This window comes from Drosophila persimilis, unplaced genomic scaffold, assembly GCF_003286085.1.
Source record: "Drosophila persimilis strain 14011-0111.01,24,50 unplaced genomic scaffold, DperRS2 tig00000191-arrow-pilon, whole genome shotgun sequence".
NCBI lineage: Eukaryota > Metazoa > Arthropoda > Insecta > Diptera > Drosophilidae > Drosophila > Drosophila persimilis.
The window spans coordinates 14,795,014-14,815,921 of NW_020825298.1; the positions used below are offsets into that span (position 1 = coordinate 14,795,014).

Consider the following 20,908-nt stretch of genomic DNA (forward strand, 5'->3'; position numbering starts at 1 on the left):
GCATTAGCTGCAACAATTTGCTAAGCTCCTACTTCAAACCCTGGCAGTGGAGGAAAACACCAAATAATCACACAACCAATCCTTTCGGCAGAGCCTGTGAGATGGCAGCACAAATATGTGTACAGGACCGCCCGAATGCATGCAACACATTGCCGCAATCAGGTGGCAGGGGCACACGGATACAGATAAACTTCAAAAGGCGACCGAAAAGCGGCTTAAAACTTCGCTCCTGGATGGAACCTCCAGGGTTCCCAGGGGGTGGGGGAGGGGGAGGGGCGACAGGAGGGAAGGAAGGAAACTCTATGACAACATTGACAAAAGAGCCCGCGGATGAGGGCAGGCTGGGCGCACAGGATGAGCACAAATTAAGCATTGCCATGGAGGTGATGCCCGTGCCCCCTCCCCCCCCACCACCCCCTTCGCCCCCCGCCTCCTGTACGTCCAAGAGATGATTGATTGAGCTTTTAGTTAAATTGCGCAAGCGACCAGCCACATGGCTCTGTGTCCTCCGTCCTTCCTTGCAGCGTCTTCGGGTGGAAACTTCCGCTGTCCACCCCTTCGTTTACCCTTCCTTCAGCGTTGCTAAACTTTGGCCACGTCGTCGGGGGCAACACACAGCTTCGGGCTTACGTCTGGGACCCTGGTTCATCGTACCCCCCTCTCTCTCTCTATCGCTGGGACTCATCATATAAGCCTAAGCCGCCAAGTTGGTTGCATGGTTGCATGGTAGCCAGAGGCACAAGCGAGGTGCCCCCCGAATAGGATCTTTGAGAATGAAGAACCAACAGTTTATATTGGGTTATGCAGAGGCTGAGAGAGCGACTTCCATTGCAGCTGGATATCTATGGAACACCTCTTACAAAGGAATAAAATTCAAATCCATTGAAACACAATTTATTAGTTCCTTGGTTAGCGAAAATCCCCAAAAATCCTAGAGAAATGGAATCTATTATATAATGAATACCAATTCATACGAATATTTAGCCCCGAACTCCTAAAACCAAATCGAAAGAAAGAAAGACTTGAATTGGATAGAAATTCGAATCGATTCACGTCTTCCAATTTCTGCTACTATTTGCTCAATCTTTCCCCCTTGTCCTTTCTCCACAAATCTATGAAAATTATTTTTTATCCCATTTTCCCGTAACTTTTGATAACATTCCAGCGAATAAGCTAGAGATTTCCAAATATAAATCCATAGGAAACATTATAAAAGGCCATAGGACTAAAAATCTTACCAAACAATACCCTCAAAATAAAAAAAAAACCTATCTATCTATCTTATATATTTTCAATATTACTCCGAGAGTAGAAATCTTAAAACGAAATTGGAAAGCACTTACATTTTGACATTAATATAAAAATATTGCATATTTAAATTAAATAAATTTAATTTTTAATAGAAATATATTTGAAATTTAAAATTAATATATATTTTATAAACTTAAGGCACTAATATTTACAGCCCAATAAAAAGAAAATGCATGCAATTTAGCATCAATTTCAAAAAAATTAATATCAACACTTATTAAAGGAGATCATAGAAAAATATTTAATAGAAATAACTAAATTGAAATTTCGTTCTTTAAAAATGCGAAACTCATATAATTCCATATATATTTTAATCGAAACAAAAATCCTTTTAGTTCGAATTCTCGTCTTTCATAAGGAAATGTCTATTAATTATTTAATTTGAGTCTCTAATGGAAGTCTCCCAAAAGAGTTAAGAGCGAAATGTAGAACAGATTACAGTTTACAAATTGGCCCAGTCCTTTATAAACTTCATAAACTCTGCATCCTTTACCCTATTTCTCGTGTCTCTATAAAACCCTGGAAATTCTCTCATTTCCCCAATTAAATTCCTTTAGTTTCCGCCCAAAACTATTCCTTTAAATGAACCAAGAACAAAGGCAGACCAGGGGACTCCGCCAGGTTGCAGCCAACTTCAGATTCAGTCTACTGCCAGGATCTCTTCTCCCGCTCCCTCTCTCTCTCTCTCTTCTGGGGACAATGACTGTGTGGAGGCAACACCGCCAACAGCAACAACAACAACAACAACAGCGATGAAAATATAATTATGTCTGCTTTCTGCAATTATTTCAATTATAAACACAAGCTGTTGCATTTTCCCCAACCAGGAAAAAGCAAAAAACAAAAAAAAAACACCAAACAATGAAAAGATGTTGCCGTTGGGCGCATAAAAAATCATCTTGCACACTTTTTCCAGTGCATGATGCCAGGGGGGGTAGGGGGGGGGAAGGGGGTTAGGGGGGGAACGTGAGTAGTAGGACAGACTCTTGCATAAAATGAGCACATTAGCCCTAAAAGCAGAGGCAGCAGGCAGGCAGCACATAAACTGTGCAAATGCCAGAGAGAACAAGAGACAGGGAGAGGGCAGGGCAGGGGAGGGGAGGGGAGGCAGAGGAGCCCAGGGGTAGAGAGTAGGCAGGAGTGAAAAGAGAAGAAAAAGAGAGTCAAGAAGGTGTCGGACTGTGCAAAGATGATGGAGGCAGACAGGGACAGGCACAGAGAGAACGAGGATGGGATGGCAGGTCGGTGTCCCTCCACTAGTGGATGCAGGTCCCTCGAATGTAAGGGGTATCCGTGGGTATATCTGACACGGAGCCGAGCAAGGGGATGCTTTCGGTATTCTACTATATTATATTCCAATATATTCTGAAAAGTAACCAAAAAACGGTAGCAAAGCTCAAAAAAACACTCCAATAAAATGGAAAAACAGGAAAAATGTCAGCTCTACTTTCACTCAAGAAATAAACAGCCCGTAAACTAATTAACTAACTAAACACTAACTAATAAACACTTGAAGATAGTTTTTTGTACACAAAATATTATATTATATAATTTTATAGGAGAAAAAATGCTTTTAAATACTATAATTACCAAGAATACCATATACATATATTATATATTATTATATATATATTATACATATATTATATATTATTAATATATTAATATTCTTGCAAAAATAATAATTATTATTTGGCGGGCACTAGGGTCTTCGCCTAGAAAAATATAAATATATTTACACAAAAATAATAATAGTAACAATAATGATAATTAAATAATGCCTCCCGCATAGAGATATTGATGAAAAATCAGCTGACAACGCAGAAAATTCCTTAATTTTCCGCTTTCCAAAGCCGACTTTTATCAGGAATTATTTAACAATATTGTTATAAATTTTTAATTAATTATTCAGATTATTAAAATGTTTAAAATTATTCAATTTATAGTAATACAATTTTCGTATTGTTTTTTATTTTAATTCCATTTAAATATTTTTATTGATTTTTATAAATATTTCAAGGAAATTTCCCTCTCAAAAACATCCAACTTTCCCTCTTCTTTTGGGTATCCCTTAGTCAGGCCTACCCTTGTCTGCTGCTGCTGCAGCTTTTGCTGCCACTGCTTGTTGCATATGCATGTGTCTGTGGAGTCTGTGGCGTCTGTGGCGTAATGCGTGAAGTCTGGACAGACCAAAGAGGAGCATAATTACTATATAAGCTGAAGCGAGAGCTGACTTTTGATGGGAGATTTCTACAGAGTCCTTTTTTGTTTCGGGGTTGCATTCCTCTCCCTCCCTCTCTCTCACTCTCTCGCTTTCTGTCTGTCTGTCTCTATTTACTCCCCTTTGGTGTTATTTTTGGCTCACGTTTGCAGCAACACAACAGCAAACATTTCTCGAGTTTATAATAAAACTTTTACTATGACAGTAAAATTTTAATGAAATCACTGCAGGACCCAGCAGAGCGGAGAAAGGGAGGCCATTCGCTTGTTGGTTGGAAACGTGTAAAGTGGCCCAAGAGGGGGGAGACTGTGCGGCAGGGGAAAAGGAGAAGTCAAGAGGAAAAATCTAGTGACTTGATTGTTTGTTCTGGCAATTTGTTGCACATTTTTTAAGAAAGGGGAATGCCCGAGAGGGGGGAAAATTATCAAAAAAAAATTCTAAAAATTCTAAAAATTATTAAATATTTATAGAAATATTCCCATGGGACATCACAATTGAATAACCATCACCCGAAAGTGGGTATGCGGTGGCGCTGGCTTAAATATGATTCTTCCTGCGTTATCCTTGTAGTCCTGGTAGGACAACGAGTAGATGCACTCCATGCCCAGGGCCTCCTTCTGTCGCGCCGAGTAGAAACTCGTGCAGTAGGCGACCATCAGGGGGAAGCCCTTGGCGCGACCCACCTCCATCAGGGCGGCGGCGAGGCGGGAGCCCAGTCCCTTGCCCCTCATCGAGGCAGCCACATTGGTGATGTGCGAGTAGAGGGCACGCGAGACCCCGTACCGTTCGTACAGATTCACTTGGCCCTCGACTTTGGAGGACAGGCGGCAGATGCGACCCCAGGCGTGATCCTCCATCTTTTCGGCCTCCTTTCGATGCTTCTCCACGTCTTCGGGGCACTGGGCACCCGCCAGGACAAAGCCCACAAGGCGTTCGCCCTGGAGAGCCACGAGGCACGTCTCCTGCCTGATCATCGATAGATGATACTCATCGTTGTCCTTCTCGTTCTGCAGGTGCACTGGCTCCCCCGTGGAGCTGCCCAGGGGCTCTCCCGTGAAGAAGTGTTCCTTCATAAAGGGTTTCACTGTCGCGTAGTCCTTCTCGGTCATCGTTCGTATGCTGATGCCATCTTTTCCGCTTGCCTTCATTCTGTATCCGCCGATCTGCTGCAAAGACCACTGAATGGGCTTTGCTTTCGGCCTTCCATTTATATATCATTATTTGTGGCTTTATCTACACAGAAGTGTGGAATCTATAAAGGTTTATATCTGCGACAAGTACTCTATAAAGATAAAAGTTACTTTGTTTCTTGGCAATAAAACACACAAATTGTGCAACAGATAGGAACCCCCATGAACCCCTTCCCTTTCCCCAATCATAATCTAAATCAAATCTCTGCCTCATAAACTCTCCCAAAAAGCAAAATAAAGGGCCACACAGATAGCCCCCCCAAAAGCCTCCAAAAGGCACCGAATTAATTTGCATTATTAAATCGCATGCATAAATCGCGGGCACACAAAAGGGTGGCCATATTTTTGTACAATGCGATAATTAAAACATCCCCAAGGATCTGCGAGAACTAATTGCCGGGTGTGCCCCGCGCCCCGCCCTGCCCCGCACCCCATCCGTCGATTGCCATTTGCGAGTGTTATAAATAAATAAACAAATGAAAGGGCAATCCGAAAACGAAACCAAACTCCACCAGCAAGGGCCGGATTTTTTGTGCCTCAACATTTATACTCTACCCGAAAGCTACAGAAATTCAGACGCCACCATTAAGTATAGAATTTTTTATAATCCTCCATGAGATTATAAATTAAAACTCCACCATCAGCTGCAGAATTAAACTACGGAAATTCAGACGCCACCATTAAGTACAAAATTCGTCAACCTTCACCATCAGTTAGCGAGTTCTTCAACCTCCACCATCAGCTAGAGAATTCTCCATATTAATCCTCCACCATCAGCTAGCGAATTCTCCATATTAATCCTCCACCATCAGCAATCAAATTCTTCAACCTCCACCATCAGCTACCGAATTCTCATTATTAATCCTCCACCATCAGCTACAGAATTCTCCATATTAATCCTCCACGATCAGCAATCAAGTTCTTCAACCTCCACCATCAGTTACAGAATTCTCCATACTTCTGCTTCAGCTTCCATATTAATACTCCATTATCAGCTATCAAATTCTTCGCACTCCACGATCAGCTAGCGAATACTTCAACCTCCACCATCAGCTATCAAATTCTTCGCACTCCACGATCAGCTAGCGAATACTTCAACCTCCACCATCAGCTAGCGTATTGATCAACCACCACCATCAGCTACCGAATTGATCAAACTCCACCATCAGCTACAGAATTCTACATATTAATCCTCCACGATCAGCTAGCGAATACTTCAACCTCCACCATCAGCTAGAGTATTGATCGACCACCTCCATCAACTACAGAATTCCCTATACTCTAACACACGCCACCATCAGCTACCAAATTCTTCAACCTCCACCATCAGCTAGCGAGTCCTTCAACCTCCACCATCAGCCACCGAATTCTCCATATTAATCCTCCACGATCAGCTAGCGAATACTTCAACCTCCACCATCAGCTAGCGTATTGATCAACCACCACCATCAGTTACCGAATTTCTTATACTCTAACACAAGCCACCATCAGCTACCGAATTCTTCAAGCTTCTGCTTCAGCTTTCAAAATCATAAAACTCGACCATCAGCTACCACAATTCTAAGGCCAACCACCATCCAGCGTCATGCATAAATTATTAACAAGTGTGCGACTGTCGCCTTAATTTATGCTTTAAAAATTGTTCTTCCTTTTTTTCGGCTGCTGTTGCTGTTGCTCCTTTTTATTTCGTTAATAACGAAAAGCGTGAAAATTGCGGGAAGGACAGCGAGGAAGGGAGTGAAACGCACTAATTCAATAATTTATGCACATTTTTGAATGCATGAACGCATCGGTCACTGCCCAAAGAGCGAGAGAGAGAGAGATAGAGGAAGAGAAGGCCACAGGGCAGAGGGCAGCCACTTGCAAGGATTCTGGAAATCCTTTTTTCCATGATTTTAATTAAAAGTTAAAATCGTGCAATTTTAGAGCGAAACCCATATCGAATTTTGGATGCCCTGAAAGGGAAAAAATATCTAAAATTACCAGAAAAATTTTTAAAGGAAAAAGAAAATCTTTCGATTTTTTGGGATCTTTTTTTAAAATAGTAAATTTAATATTTTCTATGATGCACAAAAGAGATGCAAATAATATATATAGAGAGCGAAAGAGAAAGAGGGGTGGGGAGGAGTGCTTAATTTTTGGCTGCCCCAACGCCTTCGCCTGCGTTTCTGCCTCCCCCTCGGTGTGCGTTTCAAATTGAGCGGATTATATTTAATTACAATTTTTCGGTGGTGCTGTGAGGGAGCGTCGAGGGGTAGTCCTTACAAAGGATCTACACCCCCCACTCCCCCCACCACCCAGCCCCCTGCCTTCCGTGCCTCTTGACATGCGTGTGTGCATTGCATTTGTAAGGGTTGTTCCTTTGTCCCCGTTTCCGTGGCATAGGGGGTGGTCGGGGGGATGCGGCGCGTAAACGAAAAGTAAACCTTTATGCAACGCTGCGGGCGGCATGCAATCTGCCACCGTGCCAGGACGTATCAAGCCACCCAAGTAACCCCAGGAGCACCCCCTCCCCCACCACCCACAGCCATTGGGAAAATTCGTTGCGCGCACGTGTTCCATGTGCATCATTTTCTGCATATATATCCTTCCATTTCGGAGGCACATATCCCTGGCATATCCCAGGCATATCCCTGACATACTCCTGGCTTCTCCTGTTGCGCCGCTGCCTCTCGGAATTGGTGGAATAATTGGATTTAGTTGTCGTTAAGTTCTGGACTTGATTATTGTCCTTCTCCGCCTCCTCCTCCTCCTCCTCTTTCGGGCAGGCAATGCAATATGTTGGCCGTCGGATGGTTGCTCTGGCAATCCTCCAGCCAGCGGCCGCATCGTGTGGCACGAGCACGCGCGTGTATTTTGATGCGGTTTGTAATGGCAGTCGTTGATGGGTGGGATTCTCCTAAGCGGGGGTGTGGCGCGGTGGCAAGAAAACCTCTTAGGGCAAAGGTTAATTAAATTTAATGCCCAATACTGAATGCTAAGAGCCCCGGCCTCACGGTTTTGGGTCGAAAATCGAATGAATAAAAACTGATTTATGGCCAAAGCAAAAGGTTTTCCGATTTCAATTGGTTTCTGGGACAGCCAAAAGATTGATCTATATTTTTATTTAAAAATCTCTTATTATTTTCCACCTTTTAATGAGTGTCCAGGGCAGCAGGGGTGGCGAGGGGGTCCAGTGACACTCTGTTGGCCAGAGAATTATTTACAAAGCAATTACGCTTAAAGCCTCCCCCTTTCCGCTCCTCTGGGAGAGAGGGGGAGAGTGGGAGAGTGGGGGGGCGCCCCTAATTACTTTGGAAAATTGTGATCAATCATACGATAATATAAATGTGTGTCCACCCACCCACCACCTCTCCGCCCCCCTTCCCCCCTCTGCAGAGCCAAAACCAACAAACACCTCGGACCCGAACTCTGGCTCTAAAGCCAATGGCTAAAAGCGTTTTCTGGCTTAATCGTTTCATGTCGCGCGACAAGTCAAAGTCAACAGGACTAGGATTTCCAAGGGGGGGGGGGGGGGGGGGGGGGGGGGGGGGCAGTGGTTGCACCGATTCGAGATGGCAGCGTGTCACGATGGAAGCCAGTGGCTCCTCCCTCACGACTTTCAGGCCCTCCCCCACCGCTAATTTCTGATGGGGGGGTGTAGCCGTGTGGCATTGTTAGATCTGTGTGCAGATTAGCTGCCGCAGCGCCGCACCGACGGAAACAGCTGCTGCCTTCGCCGTTTGGAGGGGGTGGGGGGGGGCTGGGGCCTTTTAGTCATAATTGCAAATCAATGACGGAGGGGAAATTCATTTCAAAGGGCCACAATCCATACCCCACCCCTTGCCCAGCAAAAAGCGTTACCAAAATTTCAATTGGTTTCCACAAAAAGCCCATAGACCGATGCCCGATGCCCGATGCCCGTTGCCCGTTTTTAGGCGATTTACGTTTTAAATGACCAACGCAATTAGGGGAACGGATAACGGCGTAATTATTAATGTATGTATTACAGCGGGGGGGGCTCGCACAGGGGCGCACAGGGAGGGGGCGGGGCCTGCCATTGTGTATGGGTTATAAATATAATTGATTTAATCAAACAATGACAGAGATAAATTACAAACAGAGACGGGGCGTGGGAGAGAGAGTGGTGAGGGGGGGAGGTTTATTATTTTAAGGACACGTTAATAAAGAAAAACAAAGCGAAAGAGTAAACGGAAAGCCCAACATTGGAGAGGGTTTGGGGGAGAGAGAGATAAGAACCTATTAAAACCATGCTCCCCCCTCACCACGCCACTGCTCTCGTTTCCCCTGTTCTCTTGTGGCCCTTCTGTGGCCCTTCGCCTACTTTTTGCATCAGTAATTCCCCCATTCCCTCATCGCTAATCGAAATAATTGTGACGCTGCTCTAAATACTCTTTTTCCGACCCATCAGCAATCGGAATCGAAGGCCCTCTTTCCTTCTCTTTTCTCTACTCGAAATACCATAGAATCTCAAAAATTATAACTCTCTCAAATCTGAATTGTCCCAAAATTAGAACCGGCTATTCAGCTTTTACAGGATATTGAACAGGAACCACAGGATCTAGTTTTAGGAATATTTTGTATTGCTTTCGGTTTTATTTTTACTACAAAATATATAATTTTTTTTTCTTTTTTTTTAAGGCTGTATTATATGTATTAAACGCTTTAACATTAGAATGTTTAGAATCTAGAATCTACTTTCTAGATCTTTATTCGTGATTTTTTTTTTTTTATTTTTTTGTTTTTAAATCAATGTAATTTTTTCCTGTGACAACAACAATTTGTATGAGTGATATTACTTTATAAACAAAGATACAAAATACAATCCTAATTAAAATAAATTTTAAAAAATAAATTATTGATTTTATTTAGAAAAAAATTAAATAATAATAATAAAAAAAATTTAAAATTTTGCTCTATAATAATTTAATGTATTAAATTAATACATACAAATTATTAAATTAAATTATAGTTTAAAAAAAAAGTTGCGTAACTATTGTTTTTATTATTTTCTAATTTTCTTTGAAAAAAAAACATGTCCAGAAGTGGTTCTAATTTATGAGATTCTACTGTAATTTGTATATAAATTCATACACCATAAATATTCAAATTTAAATCAGAAATCAGAGGAGGAGGCTAATCCTGGCTTCCCCATCAAGCACTTATTTACAAGCACCCCCCTCTACCGTCTCCCTTCATAGGCATCACTGTACGATACTCCACCATCAGTAATCGAGTAAATTGTTTCATAAATATGCAAAAATATATATGTATCAGACATCAGTAGTGGAGGAGGCTGCCATTGCCTTGGGTCCTTCCCCATCAAGTATTATATTTCTATGCTTTTTCTTTGCATTCCCCTGAGCCATCTCCCGATCTACCCTGTAATCGAGATCCCATCAAGTATCCCATTTGCATATACATCGGTGTATGGAACTCCACCATCAGTAATCGAATTAATTATTACATATATCGGATATCACTAGTGGAGGAGTCCTACCCCATCCCCCAAGTTCCCCATTTACATGGTAATAATTTATTAAAATGTAATTGTTTATGGCATATTATGGCCATTATGGAGGCGGCTTTCATTTATTTTAATATCCCTTCAATCAGTCCGCCCAGCCCTGCCCTGCCCAGCCCTGCCCTGCCCCTCTCCCTCTTCCTGGGGCCCCCTTCTGTTTTCAATCAATTGTCATTTGCATAAAATCAACATTAAAATGGCGGCGCGTTGCCCCCAAAAGTCCATCACCTACGGCGGAAAATTTTAATTAAAAATTGCACAAAAAATTGCAACAGAACATGCACAACATTTTTCCGGCAGAGGCGGGGGGGGTTAATGATTAAAGGGGGTGGGGTTTGCTTGGGGAAAAGTGAAAGTCACTAAATTTTGAAAATGAAAACGCAGCACAGCCCAGAGTTGGGCAATAAATTTTCCCAACAAAAATGAAGTTGAAAAATATACGAGTACACACGAAAAATGCGCATAAATTAAGCGGGGAAAAACTTGGAAAATGCAACGATCCAGAGAGCAAGAGTTATGGCGGGGGGGGGGAGGGGGTGTCACCTAAAGCACTTTCCACGCGGCAAGTAGTCAAAGTGAAAGCAGGAGAGAGAGGCGCCTACCATTTGCATAAATGCAAATTTTCACCTGGGTTCACCCCGGGGTTCATCACTCACTCACGCGGCAAAAGAAGTGCCCCAGAGCTAAGCCAAGCCCCCTACCCCCCCGCCATGCACTGCTCGCACTAATGAAGTAACTAAAGAGGCGTGGCGCCTTTAGATGGGAGATCTTGGGGGCGAGAGAGAGAGAGTGAGAGAGAGATAATCAGGATCGTTTGAATATTCAACAGCGGGAAAAAACTCATTAGACAAAGGCGGAAAAGGGGTTTTCTTTTGAAATCTACACCAGTGGCATATCGATGGGATACTAGCTCCCCTTGCGCTGCCAGATTCCCCTTAACGATTCCGATTACGGCATTTATGTATATGGCAAACTTTAATTCCAATTCCCATCAAAGCAACGAATGTCCTGCCCCAACAACAACGACAAGGATTGCCCATTAGGGGGCATCGTAGGGGAATGCACATTCCCAAAGTCAATCAATACGTTTTGATAGAGAAACTACTTCCGGATGGCTGCACATTATTTCCTGCTGCTCTGATGGCCTCCGAAGAAGAGAGCAGAGATTGTCCCGCCGTCCGACAGTGTCATGGCAACGTCATGTCCATGTCCTGTGGAGCAGGCAGGAGCTCCTGCCGCTCCCCTGCGGATGGAAGCTGATGCTAAAGTACGACAAGGAGTACGTTACTCCCCATTTTATTTGCTCGCATCGCGATGTCAAGGGTTAAATGGATGCACCTGCACCGGCACCAGCACCCGGACCCCCACCTTAATTTGACCTTTATTGGCGTTCGTTGCCTTGCAACATCCTCTGATCACATTTCACAGGGGCAGGTCGGGGTGGGGTTCCCTTCTCTCTCTTTCTTTTTGCGTATGCGTTGACATGTGAAATTGTTGCACAAGTCTCCAGGCGATGTTTGCTCTGCTGTTTGTCAGGGAGGATGTGCACGGGTCCTGGCAGCAGCAGAACCAGGGGCTGCGACGGGGGCTGCGACGGGGGGTGTTGATGTTTTAATTAATGGCCAATATGTCAACTGCATTCAAATAGGTTAAATGGCTGCCAATCTCCCAATCTCCCAATGGAAATTAAGATAAAAGTGTGACAGTACCAGCAAATGGCAGCAGCAGCAGCAGCAAAAGTTGTTGCACAATATTACATGCCACATGGGGCAACAATGATCGAATGGAATGATTGAATTGAGTGCTGGCTTATTTTGATGAGGTTTTTGGATGGCAAATGAATTTTACGAGTCACTGGAAGTGTCTAGAAATTCTAGGAAATATTTTAAATATGTGCAAATTCTGGGAAATCTCTTTGAAGTATTTTTGGTAAAAATTTCACAAAGGTCTAGAAATATATGAATATTTAAATTAAAACTTAAAAAAGAATTAAAATAAAGCTATTTGGGGAAGAAATCGCACGTTTCCTTATTCTTTTAAGGGATTTCTACAATCTATAAAGCTCCTAAGGGTATAAAAACCCTAACCTTAGACCCAGGGCGTAGTAACCCTTCCACCCCGTTCCTCCTTTAAAAAAAAATGAGTTTTTCTCCATTATATCCATAATTATGGATATTCTGGTAAAAAAAAATATCACCCTTCAAACGTATAAAAAACGAAAAAATAAGATTCTATAACAAAATTTCAAAATTTAAGTTACTCTTCAAAAACTCATTAAAAACCCCCAAAAATCTTAATATTTCCACAGATTTTCCCACTTCTACCCCCTTTACCTCCCAATAACACCCGTTTTTTATATAGAAAACATATATCTTTCTCCCAAATCAATTTTGACCTCAAATCCCAAAAAAAAGATAAATATTTCATCTGTTTAGAGGCACAAAATCAATCGCAAACTAAAGGAAAAGCCAAAAGCAAACAACAAGCCATAAATGAGAAATGGGAGGCCATCATAACCTTTAACCCCAAAAGTCAAACAGGGAGAGAGCGGGAGGGAGAGAGCGGGAGGGAGAAAGAGGGCCTGCTCTTCAAGCACACTCTTCATCATAATCATTAGCATACATTTACGGGCTTGACCCTCAAGTGCTTACCCAATGGCCTATTATGTGCTTTCGTTCGGTTGCTCTATTGGCTTCCCCGCCCCCCTCCCAATCGCCACCCACTCGCTTGTCTTTTTGTCCAAGGATCCACTGGGGTCACTCTTTCCTCCCTTTCTACTCTCCCGGCAGGACTCTCTCTTTCGCTTTGTCCTGGCAAATGATAATAGTTGTTGTAGGATGACTCCCAAGCACATATCCCATACACAGGCACAAGGGTCACCCTACCACCACAATGATGATTCTGTACAACAGATAAAAAGCGAAGGGCAAGAATGTTCTTTCTGGCAGACTGAATGACAGATGCCCTTTTTGAAGGATTTTAAAGGGGAACTAAATCTTTTTAATAGAGAAGAAATTTCCGATGATTTTTCCTTTAAAAATACACATTTTTTTATTATATTTAGGGGTTTTCTTACGGAAAGCATCCCTATAAAACTTTTGAAACTCTCTTTAATTTTTTGAAGTAGTAGATGTGTAGATATTTTTTACATTACATTAGGCACCTGTATAGACTCTGTATTATACATTTTACATGTATTTTACACCCTTTTAATGTATTTTTGGTATGTAAATAATTTCTATGAATGATCTTCCATCAAATTGTATACAAAATTTCACTTAATCTCCCCTCCTAATCGATCTTCAAGCATTCTTCACTTACTTCCCTTCAAAGATCTTCATTTTTCCACAAAAATTCCCTTCTACACCCTCCACACCTCATGTACTCCTCTTTTTATAGAGTATTCCCAGAGAAAACCCCATCTCCCTTGTATTGTACTCCCTATCGCGGTGGTTAGTCGTCCCTCCAATCGTCCCTCATTCAAGCGTTTCAATTGTGCGGAAAAGTCGGATATACGCGAAGTCCGGCTCCGGCTACGGCTGTGGCTATGGGTCCTGCTCCTCCATCAGAGTCCTTTACCGTCCAGTGTCCCATTTCACGTTCATGGGGCTCCCCCCTCCCCTCTGTTATGCTCTGCTCTGCTCATAAGCTTATAAGCTCGTTTCGGCCTTGTCCGTTTCCATGTGTATTTCCTTCTCATAGTTTCGGTTTCTGCTCTTTTTTTTCCCCTTTTTTTTCAATTTAACATCCGTTTTTGTGGCTACAACATGTCCATTATGTTGATGATGTCCTTTGACAATATGTCCTGTCCCTCCGTCCGGCAATAGTCCGCCGCAGAGAACAGGGCCAGCGTGTAATATCCCAGAGTTTGGCGTTTGCGGAGGATGGCTGCTGATGGGAACGATACAGAGAGGATACTGAGAGGATACTGGGGCAAGGACACTTTGTTTGGTGCTTCGCTTGGGGTCCTCTTTTCCCCGCCCCTTCTCTTCCCGAAAACTGATTTCAGTTGTTGTTGTCTATGTGTGTGAGTGTGGTTTTTCCGGCTTCAATTGTGGCAGGTCTGAATTTTTGTTGCCTTTTTTTTTATTTTGTGGTTCAGACTTCATTAAACTACTTTTTGGTTAACGTTTTTTCGAGTTGTGTTTTTTAGAGTGTGGTTTGCTCTTTAATTTTTAGGAGTAATGAGTGTGTTTTAGTCCCATTTATGATAGAAATCGTTTTAGAGGCTATACCTTAATGGCTTTAGGAATGTTTTAGCAATATTCTGGATGTTTTTCCATCAAAATTCTCCCTTTTCATCAAAGTTTGGAAAAATTACTGTTTTTTAAGATAGAATATCCTACAAACTGTGTAAAAAAGCCATGGCAAATCGTCAAAGAGTGATCTATTGGACTAAAAGAAAACCTAAAATATGGTAGAATATAAGATCCCCAAAATCTGATATTCTATATCCATGAAATACCATTAAATACGATAAAAAAAAGATCCCTCAAGACAAACACCTCTTCTAATGGAATCCCTTTCAAGTGATGAAATCAAAGCCCAAGAAATATCAGAAACAAATAAAAATCTCTTACACATTTTAATGGGCCTTCGAGGACACTTCTGCGGCGATTACCATCTTCAATCGGTTTTAAATCTCTCGCCGGAACCCTTCCATTTCTTAAGGGTGGCCTTCTTAGCCCCTCTCGCAGGCCGGTTAACCCCAACTCGTGTTTAATTGTTTGTATTTCTTGCTTATTGACTGAACGACTGACCATCGGACCATTGGAGCAGGCAGTACTTATGTTCCAGCTCCAGTTACAGCCGTAGATGCTCGATGCACTTAATGTCCGTAATGTCGGTGGCGTGTCCGTAATGGCCTTTCATGCCGTCTGAAGTCTGAAGTCTGAAGTTGCTGTCGCCTTAATTAACCCGCTAAAGCCGCCTGTCAAAGCCAAGGGCTGGCACGTTCAACCAATTTATAAACGTCCGTCCCCCTGGATAGAGATGGACAGCAAGCAAACACTAAAGCAAATCCACAAAAGTCGTTCATTTGCTCGGGGGCCCTCGCTCGCTCGCTCTTTCGCTTTATTTATATCCTTTGTGGAAGGACGATATCCTGGGATCCTTGAGTGGGTGCAGGGCGGCTGGGAGAGTGGGGGGAAGGGCAACTAAAAACCCATAACTATATGTTTTACTGACACATTTTAAAAGTGCTCCTCCGCAAGTTGCTGTTGAAATTTATTGTTATTGCGTTTTGTACGCGCACTTTCGTATCCTTCTTTTTGCTCGCTTTCTCTTTTTTTCCCCTTTATTTTTATTTTCCCACACAAATCCAAGGACATTTTGTTGTGCATTTGTGTTAACCTAATATGCTTGTAATTGCCATCTGGCCGGGATATCTGGCCAGAAAAACTACACACACACACACACACTCATATATATAAAACAGTACCAAAAAAAAAAAAGAATGGACAACAATACTTTGCTGAACAATGAATGCTCTCCGGTTGTTGTTTTTTCGCCACACTCGTATCTGTATCTGGCACACAGCCACAGTACGAGTATCTTGTTAGTGAAAGTTGAAAGCGAGGAGCCCCAAGGACGTGGAGAATGCTGAAATGTTGTGCCCCTAGATTCAGTCCATTGTTTGCTTTTTGGTTTTATATTTAGAGCAGTACCAACTATCCAACAAACAACAACAACAAAAATTGTCAAGAAGTGCTTTAATAGAGGGAGTTCATAGGGCATTTGAGTATTTTTTTGTTACGAAATTATTCATAAAAATTGTCAAAAATAAATCAGAAATATTATGAAATTTAATATGTAGAAAAAACTCACCCTGCTTTTTACGCTTTCAAGACAGCTCGGAATATTCTCTCTTTCGCTCTTTCATTTCAGTAGTCCAATGACGAAATCAAAGAGAAGCAGCTTTTTAAATACATAGCACCTTCAGTGCAATTTAGTGTTTTTATCTTTTATTCGCACTTCTACGCTCTTTATTTAGTTCTTGCGGTACATTTCATTGTTTTTATTTTTCACACACTCACTTTTTGCCCAGATCGCCTTCTACTTGTTGAACTGCTTGCCGTCTTAATGACATCTTCTTCTCACAGAAAAAAAAAACACTCCAATAGTTTTGCCGCTCTTTATCTAGTTCTTGCGGTGCATTATTTTGTTTTTCTTTTCGCTCACTTTAACACTTTCACTCACTTTTTGCCCAAATCGCCTTGCACTGCTTCTCGCCGATTACTGCTTGCCGCCGATTACTGCTTGCCGCCTTGTACTCTCGCCGTCTATTTCACTCACTCACTTTTTGCCCAGATCGCCTTCTACTTGTTGAACTGCTTGCAGCTGTGCACCACTTGCCGTCTTAATGACATCTTCTTCTCACAGAAAAAAAAACACTCCAATAGTTTTGCCGCTCTTTATCTAGTTCTTGCGGTGCATTATTTTGTTTTTCTTTTCGCTCACTTTAACACTTTCACTCACTTTTTGCCCAAATCGCCTTTCACTGCTTCTCGCCGATTACTGCTTGCCGCCGATTACTGCTTGCCGCCGATTTTATGCTTGCCGCCGATTACTGCTTGCCGCCTTGTACTCTCGCCGTCTATTTCACTCACTCACTTTTTGCCCTGATCGCCTTCTACTTGTTGAACTGCTTGCAGCTGTGCACCACTTGCCGTCTTAATGACATCTTCTTCTCACAGAAAAAAAACACTCCAATAGTTTTGCCGCTCTTTATCTAGTTCTTGCGGTGCATTATTTTGTTTTTCTTTACACTCACTTTAACACTTTCACTCACTTTTTGCCCAAATCGCCTTTCACTGCTTCTCGCCGATTACTGGTTGCCGCCGATTACTGCTTGCCGCCGATTACTGCTTGCCGCCTTGTACTCTCGCCGTCTATTTCACTCACTCACTTTTTGCCCAGATCGCCTTCTACTTGTTGAACTGCTTGCAGCCGTGCACCACTCGCCGTCTTAATGACATCTTCTTCTCACAGAAAAAAAAACACTCCAATAGTTTTGCCGCTCTTTATTTAGTTCTTGCGGTGCATTATTTTGTTTTTCTTTTCGCACACTTTAACACTTTCACTCACTTATTGCCCAAATCGCCTTGCACTGCTTCTCGCCGATTACTGCTTGCCGCCGATTACTGCTTGCCGCCTTGCACTCTCGCCGTTTTGATGACTCTCCTGCGCATACAGTTTTTTTTCCATTATGCACTTTCACTCACTTTTTGCCCAGATCGCCTTTTTCTTCTTGAACTGATTGCAGCCTTGTACGCCTTGCCGTCTTAATGACCATCTCACTCACACAGAAAAAAAGCAAAAAAAAAACCTAACCTGCAGTTGCCTTAGCTTTTCTGCTACAAATTGCACTCCATTTTAACTTGCGCTCAGCACTTCCGCTCAATATTAGCCTATATCGCCGTTTACTCCTTGCCACCTGGTGGCTTTTCCTTTTCTTTTCCTTTTTTTCACTCAAATTCACATAGCCGGCAGTGAGCGCTGGAAGCGCTACAGAAAAAACTACAGAAAAAACATTGAAATTAATTGTTTTCCGACATGCTGCGATATTTTCTTAATTGTTCCTAGTCATTTGGCTCTATACACACAAAAGCTTTAATTTTTCTTCTGTTTCTACCACTTTTATTACTTTTCAATTCCTTTTACTCAATGCACTTGCGCTGGCAGCTAAATTTGGGCTCGATGTTACTCTCCCGGAAAGAAAAGCAAAAAAAAACTCTAGCTGAAAGGTGACATCATGCCATGCTGGAGTTGCTCTTTCTCTTCCACTATAAATGGTACTCAATTTTATATTAAGATCAGCACTTTCGCTCAATATCAGCCCATATCGCCGTTAACTCCTTGCCGCTGGTGCCTTTTCGTTTTCTTTGCCTTCTTTCCATTCAAATACAACTGCGACACTGCCTTTTCTCGAGCTTTTTTCTACAGAAAAAAATTGGAATTAACATTTTACAGCCATGCTGCGATATTTTCTTAATTGTTCCTAGTCATTTGGCTTTCCAATCATTTCATTTTCCTTCTGTTTCTACCACTTTTCAATTCCTTTTACTCAATGCACTTGCGCTGGCAGCTAAAATTGGGCTCGCTCTTACTCTCACGAAATGAAAAACAAAAAAAAACTCTAGCTGAAAGGTGACATCATGCCATGCTGCAGTTGCTTTTGCTCTTCCACTATAAATTGCACTCAATTTTATCTTGCGATCAGCACTTTCGCTCAATATCAGCCCATATCGCCGTTAACTCCTTGCCGCTAGTGCCTTTTCGTTTTCTTTGCCTTCTTTCCACTCACATACAACTGCGACGCAATAAACTTTTCTCAAGCTTTTTCTACAGAAAAAAATTGAAATTATCATTTTACAGCCATGCGGCGATATTTTCTTAATTGTTCCTACTCCTTTGGCTTTCCTTCTGTTTCTATCACTTTTAATCTCTTTTCCAGACCTTTTACTCTACGCGCTTGTGCTCACGGGAAGAAAAGAAAAAAAAAACTCACGCTGAAAGGTGACATCATCCCATGCATTTCATAATGTAGTACTGCGCAGTTTTCACACTTGTTGCGATCTTGCTGTTTTAATTGTTCCTAATCCTTAAGCTCTCCACAACCGTCATCATGACGATTTTTCATCACTTTTCCGGCTTTTCACAACACTTTTCACTATTTTTCGGGCTGATTTTTCATTTAAACACACATTAATTAACTGCACTTATCACACGGGCTATTTTGTATAATTTTCCGAACATTTACCACTATTTTAAAAGACTTCTTACTCCGCGACTCGAAAAAACGTGCACTTGCGCTGGCAGCTTAAATTTGACTTAGCTCTCTCTTCCCCCTACCGGCAGCATTCGGTCATTTGTAGGTGAACGAACTGAAATCGGTGAGAGCATTTTGAGAGCAGCTTTGGTTTTGCAATGTGCGTGTGTTGTTGCGTTTGCTTATGCTTAAGATGGGTAATGGCAGAGAGTGCAATGATGAGATCATCAGCACAGAAAAGGTAGATTAATTTAAAGCGCTTTTATCTTCGATGCCATGGGTGATTTGCAATGCGTATTCTCTTGTTGTTGTTGCTTTCGCATAGAAAAAGCCTTTTGCACGTAATTTGAAGAGCCAACAACTGAAACCAGTGCAATGACCTGAGGCGATTAAGAATAGTAAAGAGCGCCGTGCTCGAAGGAAGAGCGGACCTTCGCTGAGAGGATCTAAGAGCGCCTTTGCTTTTGCAGCTTTGTTCTTGTTTTTGTCCATGGGTCATTGTCTATTCTCTCTGAGGGTGGGAGGGAGATGAAGGATGTGTGGCTGTAATCCTCTCCTCATTCTTATTCTTAAATTTGTGTTTGTGCAATTATCTAAAGCGGGGGCGAAAAGTTAAAGAGCGCATTGCTTAAGGTAAGAGAGCACCCTTGCTAAGAACTTCTAACAGAAGCGTTGTTTTTGCAATGTGTTTTTGGTGTTGTTGTTTGCTTTTTCTTATGGCCTGTTGTTATTGTAGCCCATGCCTATGGTCTGTAAGCGTGGGAGGAAGTTGGGGAGTGCGGGGATGAGCATAGAAAAGGTAAAAATCGGAATAATCCAATAATAGAATAGTTTCTAAGTTTTTGTACAAGAATTTAAGATGGATGGCCAAATAGTTTCCATCAAAATTCCTCACAATTCTAAATGAAATTCCATTGAAATCTTATCCTTTCCCCCAGGGATTCCTCCTTGGGTACTAATTCTCGAGATCATACCTTAAATTCCGAGGAAATTGGAATGAAATTCTATAGGAATCCGAGCTCCATCTAAGGACTCCCCCTTCGATGGCTAATGAAATATGAAATTCGCACTCGACATCAACTTAAAGACAGCAAACAGACAATTCCTCACTTAAGTGTGGAAGCTTTAGGACGGGTTTCGCTTCTCACTTTACTATCCACCCCCCGGCAGCGACCCTGCGGAGACGAGCAGAGGCCTCGCTCGACACGTGTCGAGACGTCACTGTCAATGGATGTCAAAAGCACAAGAATGGAAATCCTAGCCAATCCATAAACATCCCAGCGACAAGCCTACTTAACCACTCACTCAAGAACCAACGACGACACTCGATCTGGGAAAGAGAACGAGAGCTCTATATAGAGGACGCACACCCTCCCTCCCCCCAATTGCATGTTTTGTGAAAATTAAACCTTTCACTCAACTGAAACCCAAAGGGAGACTCAAACTGTTGTTGCCACGTCTTCGACAATCGAAATCTATAACGCACCGAAAATCAGAAACTGTTTTTCACCCACAGCCCCTCCTACTCTTTCGAGAGTAATATCCTGCCATATCCCGGCACTCTCCTGCCCCTTCGTGTGGTTTATGATTCCGAGGAGGATGCGGATGGGGGACTAAACGCATTACATCGTCGAGACAAGGGCTCCGTCCGTCGCTCGGTCGCTCGGTCGCTCAGACAGCACTCGAAGCTTACATTTTATTTGTAATATGACAGCACTTCCATATCCTTTTTCAATATTGAGAGAGGCAGGAAATTATGCACGTCAGGACCTGTCTGCTTATGTCTAATGCCCCGTCCACAGATCAGATCATATGGGGGGATGCACATACGCCACAGCCCACAGCCCACAGCATGAATCCCGCTATGAAACAGGGCTGAAATGAAATGAATT

The 20,908-nt window shown here is 42.4% G+C and overlaps 2 protein-coding genes across 2 annotated transcripts in view; one reads left to right on the plus strand and one right to left on the minus strand.

Moving 5' to 3' along the window:
- Window positions 1–20,908, plus strand: part of LOC6593802 (discoidin domain-containing receptor 2) — a 151,779-nt gene that overhangs the window by 126,718 nt on the left and 4,153 nt on the right. The window lies entirely within an intron of this gene.
- On the minus strand, window positions 3,973–4,695 carry LOC6593936 (dopamine N-acetyltransferase). The gene has a single exon (XM_002019229.2). The coding sequence runs from the start codon at window positions 4,678–4,680 to the stop codon at window positions 4,021–4,023; it is 660 nt and encodes a 219-aa protein (XP_002019265.2). The 5' UTR covers window positions 4,681–4,695; the 3' UTR covers window positions 3,973–4,020.

Coding starts and splice junctions, on each gene's coding strand:
- LOC6593936 (XM_002019229.2), bottom strand. CDS start 4,680: ATGAAGGCAAGCGGAAAAGATGGCATCAGCATACGAACGATGACCGAG.